General features: G+C 34.2%; 1 protein-coding gene across 1 annotated transcript; it reads left to right on the top strand.

Annotated features, from left to right (window-relative positions):
- The first annotated feature begins 1,666 nt into the window (after positions 1 to 1,666).
- Positions 1,667 to 2,503, top strand: LOC110886223 (transcription factor FER-LIKE IRON DEFICIENCY-INDUCED TRANSCRIPTION FACTOR). The gene is made up of 2 exons (XM_022134000.2): positions 1,667 to 2,185; positions 2,312 to 2,503. Exons 1-2 carry the CDS (start codon positions 1,667 to 1,669, stop codon positions 2,501 to 2,503), a joined length of 711 nt encoding a protein of 236 aa, XP_021989692.2.
- Positions 2,504 to 6,441: the final 3,938 nt, after the last annotated feature.

The raw sequence follows: 6,441 nt of genomic DNA, 5'->3' as shown, positions 1-6,441 counted from the left end.
AAGCATGATGGCTGGCATCCCGTGAAATCCACTCGTGTGAGCGCCTTGCCATGCTGTAGGACAAAGTTCCCAAGGCCATTTCATACAATCTAAACTACCTAGCATCCCAGGTAGCCCATGATAATCTGCGTGATGTTCCAATATTTGTTGCATGTCACTGAACGAGGGCTTTCTCAAATATCTTTTCCTATAAAGTTCTAAAATACACGAACAAAAGTTGTGAAGACTTTCTCTAGCTACACGTGCAGACATTTTTAAATAGTCATCCACAATGTCCGAACTATTGCCGTACGCTAACTGCCTAAGTGCGGCCGTGACCTTTTGCCACGTACTAAATCCTAATTGCCCGGTTACATCCAGTTTTTTGTTGGAAATAAACATACTTCTCCTCAAGATCTCTAGATATCCTTAAAAATAAGTTTCTACTCATACGAAAACGACGCCTAAACATTTTTTCATCATACTTAGGTTCCGTTGAGAAGTAATCGCTTACCAACAAATTGTTAGCGGTGTGCCGTTCACGAGCGATGTACCTCCTCCGTTTAGGTGGCGGAGTCTCTTCCTCATCGTCTTCCACGATAGCTTTCACCACCGTCGCGATCGTTTGTAGAAATATTTCCGCACCATCGTCAGATGATGATGACGATTCACTTGAACTTAAAGAACTCATTGCAAGATTGTGTTTAATGTGTTTGATATTGTGTGAGAAAAATGTTAAATATGGTAAGGTATTTATAAAGGATTTTTTTTAAAAATGCCCCAACGGCTAGTTTGGTTTGGCCATTGAGAGTCCGCCATGTCATCATCATAGACCCGCCCCACACCCAGCTTTAAACTCCCGCCCCTTGGGCCACGCCAAAATCCAAGCCCATTCGGGGTGATGACTTGAGCGTTTTCAGCCCACCCGTGCCCCAACCCCGCCCCATACCCCACAGTTAAGAAGGTTAAAATACAATTTAGGAACAGCTGTCATTTGTCATTATCTAAGTTCAAAATTTTTTAATATTTTCTTTTAGTTGCAAATTACTTAACAAACAAACACATATCTTTTATTTTCTAATTTCTACGACACATTTCAGCCTTTTGTAAAAAAAAAAATAAAGTTGGTTACGTTCTACTATTTTAGTATAATAAACCCTTAAACTAATTACATGATTACATTATTTTTACAATAAATTATCACTTTCAAAAACATATGTCAAACAAATCCCCATATCATGAATTCGAGTAAGTTAACCATTAATTAATTAACTGGTGACCTCATCTGAGTATTTTTAGTAAAAAAAAATAAAATTTGTGACCATCTATCACACTAGTTTAACCTTAGAGTGATATTTACGCAACTCGAGCTTTACGTAATTCGAGTTTTTCTGATAATACACCCAAACCTTGTGAATTTAGTCAGTCAAACGTCATAATTCAAAATTAAGAAAAACTAACTGAAAAACTTTAACAAAGTTATTCATGAAATTAAGGTGATAAAAACAAAAGAATTTCTTACAAACATTATAACTTGTACATTTAGAAACCTTTTCTAAGTTACCAAGTAATCCAGCTAAGTTAGTATATGTGTATATATATCATAGTCACCCCATATGAAATGCCATTCCTCCTCACTCACTCTCTCTGGACTTTCTTTTCACCCTCTTCTTCAAAACTTACAAACATGGATAACAATGGCGGAAAAGAAATCAACAACAATATGTTTCGATCTGACTTCATGTTAGAACTTGAAGAAATGAACAACCATGATTGGGACTTTGTGTTCCCAAACCAACTCGAAAACAATCTCCCCTTTTCAACTATGTTTGGCAATAATCATGCTTTAGAATTCGATCAATCAAACATGTTTCAAACCAACATGTTTCAAACCAACGTGTTTCAAACCACAGCTGGACCCTCAAGTTTACAACCATTACAAAACGTCCCTTCAGCAGAACCAAATTCTTCGTTTCAGTTAAGGGAAGTTTTGGCCGTTCCTGATGAGCTGAAGGAAGTAAAAGCCACCGAAATCGGTTCTGGTTCTGGTTCTGGTTCTGTTTCTGTTTCTGTTTCTGGTTCTGGTTGGGGACAGAAGAGAAAGAGAGGTGATCCGGCAAGGAATTTATTGGCAGAAAGGAGACGCCGAGAGAAGTTGAATGAGAGATTACTTGCCCTCCGGTCTCTGGTACCGAATATAACAAAGGTAAAAAAATTTAAAAAGAAAAAATTAGTGTAATAGAATGTGATCATGAGTTCATCATGCATGGCATATGTTTATGTAATCATGTTATTATTTCATGTTTCTAATTACATATATAATGTTGAACAGATGGACCGCGCGTCTATTCTTGGAGATGCGATCGCATATCTGAAAGATCTTTCTGAGAAAATTAATAAACTTGAGCTCGAGCTTAACCCGGCCCGTACAACCTCTTTGATGCCTCCACCCGCTGGTCCTTCGAACATTGGAGGACAGGTTTCTCCACATCCAATTAGGGTATGTTTCATACCTTTATTTTAGGGCCCTACTAAAGAGGGGTTTCGGGGGGGGGGGGGGGGGGGGGTGTTTATTTGACACAAACCCTAATGTTCAAAACTAGGGGCTATGACGCAAGCTGTAACCTAAAAACGCGGTTTGAAATCAAAGTGGGATTATATTGTTATTAAAATGTGTATAACATAGACCCTTGATTTTTTTTTTTGTGACTAATTTATTTTTGTGTTTATATGTAGATCGAGGTGAGACGAAGTGAAGGTGGGGCGGTTGTTATACACATGAGTAGCGGTTGGAGACCGGGTTTGTTGCATTCAATCACAAAGACTCTCAATGATCTCGGTTTAGAGTTGCAACAAGCGGTCGTTAGCTCTTTCGATGGCTTTACACTCGATGTATACCGCGCTCAGGTACTAGCTAAAAAGCCTTAATGTGAAGTTTTTGTAACAAAATAATTTAACATATCCATGGTGATTTTATTAATTAATATTTGGTTTAATGTTTGGATTTTTCGTTTTTGCAGCAAAGCCGTGAAGTGAATGAGGATCAGATAAAGGCGAAGCTGCTTGAAACGGTCGGGAACCATGGTGTGGTGTAGCTTGTGAGCGGTTAAGGCGGTCGAGTTCTAGTTGAAGAAGTGTTTATCTGGTTTTTCAACTATTTTGTGTTTTTTTTTCGTTCACCAAACTTATGTTTTCTCTATGAATAAATGTTATTAGTAAGTATATGGTAGGTCTTTCTCTATGAATATATGGGAGGTCTTGCATGTTGAATGCTTTATAATCTGCAATAACCAAGTTCAGGTTAACTTGGCCCAAAAGTATTTTTAGTTATTGAATGAACCACAAAGATGACTTTTTAGGGTGGAGGGTGTTGTCCCAATTTTTTCCGTGTGAGACATTAGCGTCGCATCGGTTTTTTTTAGATTTTTCAGATTGCACGGTGTCGTCCAAGATTTCCCCACTTTTCCCTAAAATATAAATGTTTTAATTTAATTTAAACTTTTAATTATTTCATATATTTAAATGTTTTGAATATAAATTAAAATTAAAAAAAACATAGTTAAAATAAAACGATAAATTTAAAATAAACATTACGTAATTCAAAGTAAACATTAATTATAAAATAAAAATTACACACTATTAAAATGTAAAAAAAAACACATAATTAAACATAAATAAATGGAAAATACATAATTTTGCCATGCCGAAACGTGTTTAAAGTCATGGTCGCATATATGTTTATATTCGAAAAGGGTCACTTGAATTACGTCATCTTCCGTTAGCTCACCCTCGGCATTTTCCCATCGGAAGGTGGGTCGGTTTGGAAGAGCGGACGAGGGGAAAGGGTTTGATGGTGGGTCCCTTGTGGACCCCCTTGATTTTAAATAATAAAAAAACTTAATATTGTTTATTTTTTAATAAAATAAAACCTAAAATAATATAAATTTAAAAAAACAAATATATAAAATAAAAATAATACAAACTAAAAAAAACATATTATTAAAAATAAAAATCATGCAAAAACTAGATAATTAAACCTAAACAAACCACATAATTAAACCTTAACACACCAGATAATCAAATATAAACAAGATGAGATAAATAAACCTAAACAAACCAGATAATTAAACATAAACAAAGCAACTAATTAAAACTAATCATCAACCATGAACCATCGGAATCGGCATCCAGAGGGGGAGTAGGTTGCATTGGGGGATGGTTTCTTATTAATTGTCAAGACGAGATGTGACAACATCTTCTACTGTGTTTGTTTTTGTATTCCCGGCGAGCCCGGACAATCGTTTGTGCCTCTGTTATGCCGTCACCTTGAGCCATCATGAAGTTGAAGAATGCATGAAATCTGCGCACCTCCACGAAAAAATTATGAAACCTTGACAAAGTGTCGTACACAGAGCGATTGATTTCTCCTACACGTTGATGATATCCTTCAAATAAGGGCTCTCTAATTCAAACAACTCCTCGTCTATTATCGAAGAAGTCCATCCAAGAGTTGACCAGAGCTATCCAAGAGTTGACCAGAGCTATGCCTTCATCTTGAGCCCAAGGGTTTTTTGCCATTATTGATGAATCTTTGTAGTGAATTATTGATTGAGAAGTGCACATGTTGGTTGAAATACGAATTGAATTTATAACCAGTAGATATTAGCCGTTTGAAAAAAAGAGCCGTTGCAAAAAATAAATATTCTTTTTTACTATCTTATTTGAGTTTATTATTAAACAAAATACTAGATAATGAAATAAAAAATAAATAAAGAATAAATTATATTGTTATGAATTTTATTTTTCCATATTTTTTAATATTTTAATAAAATTATAAATTATATCATTAAGTAAATAAATTACAAATATGTTATATAAATTATAAATAGTTTAAATAAAAGGAAAAGTAGGTGATAAGGTGAAGATTTGGAGTGGTTTATTGTTGGAGGAAAAAAATATGGTTTGAAATGGTGGTGGTTTGAAATATTGTGCCAACGCAAGTTTGGATTTTAATTCTACAATTCTCAAAGAATTAATAGAGTAATTGAATTCTCGTAAGTATTTTGATTTGTATCGAATTAAAAATCTGGGGTTATCAAATTTGAGAATACTTGATGATTATCTCACAAATAATTTAAAAGGTAACAAATATGTTTTACAAATTCAAGACAATATAATAAATATGTTTTACAAATTCAAAACAATATACAAAACTGATATAGAAAGCTTGTACTTTTTGGGAACTAAGGAATAATGTTTTTCTTTTTGAAAATGTAGTTCAACCAGTGGCCGAAACATAACCAACCCAAATAAAGACAGTTCAAGAATACTCACCAACACCGGTTATGTAGATGGCTTTCCTTCTCAGCGACCAATCCGTTCAATGAACACATATATTGGTTATGAAATATTATATGTAAAATAGAATATGTTATAATAAATGATTTGAAACCTAAGGAACCTTATTGCTTGAGTGGAAGATAAATTTCCAAAAACCTTTTTTTTGGAACCTAGTGATGAATATAATGTAGTCGAACACACACGACATATGTTGAAGAATCCTATAAACCCGGCTTTTGTAAACGTGCTTTGTTCGATAAATAACGGTCTGATGTTGAGGAAATTGGAGGCAATCGAGTGAGTGTGATATTGTGGAAATAAATATATTGGTAACGAATCTTCAAAAGAAAATCTAATCCAGTCTTGTTGCTTGAATTGTGTTTAGATTTGGTGATAATATTTTAATTGTCAAAATAACGTTAACTTTAACAAATATATAGATGCATAAGCTAGCCTTGTTACTTGAATCAGTGAGAAATCCTGAAAACTCCATGTTTCGAAGCATGTTTAACTTTAGTAATAAGGGTCTGAGATCTTATTCTAACTATGAATTTGGAAGTATGATATACATAATATAAATGATCTCAAAAACTTAAAACCACATTGTTGATCGCAAAACCCGAGAACCCGACTTTTTGAAAGTTCTAGGATTCGAACATAATAACCAGATTGTTTAAACGTTGAAGAATATGATGGTAGTAAAGCCCAAGTATACATTTTAGAAAGAAAAAAAGTTTAATTACTAAAACCAACATTGTTGCACGAATCGGAGACAAACCCTACTCCTAGAAACATTCATAAATTTAGTAATAATAGTTTGAGTTTTTAATCTAAAGAACTTGGAGCTAATAGGGTTAGAATGATATCGACGAAAGTACATTTAGTTTTAGTATTTACAAACATAATCCAACCTTGTTGTTGTAGTGATGATTAGTCCACCCCACCCCACCCCCCCCCCCCCCGAAACATCTTTGGATTCGGTCATAACAATTTGATTATCTACATAGTGATGAATATGTAGTAACAGAGCATGAGGCATATATGTAGAAATATATGTACCTTTAATCAATTGTTAAGGACCTATGCCAACTTTTATGATTAAATTCGTGACAAATCTTGATA

This window comes from Helianthus annuus, chromosome 2 (assembly GCF_002127325.2).
Source record: "Helianthus annuus cultivar XRQ/B chromosome 2, HanXRQr2.0-SUNRISE, whole genome shotgun sequence".
In the NCBI taxonomy this organism is placed as follows: domain Eukaryota; kingdom Viridiplantae; phylum Streptophyta; class Magnoliopsida; order Asterales; family Asteraceae; genus Helianthus; species Helianthus annuus.
The sequence above is the reverse complement of the archived record's forward strand: the minus strand, read 5'-3'. Positions and strand labels throughout refer to the sequence as shown.

Coding starts and splice junctions, on each gene's coding strand:
- LOC110886223 (XM_022134000.2), top strand. CDS start 1,667: ATGGATAACAATGGCGGAAAAGAAATCAACAACAATATGTTTCGATCT. Junction 2,186..2,311: donor TGGTACCGAATATAACAAAG/GTAAAAAAATTT, acceptor AATGTTGAACAG/ATGGACCGCGCGTCTATTCT.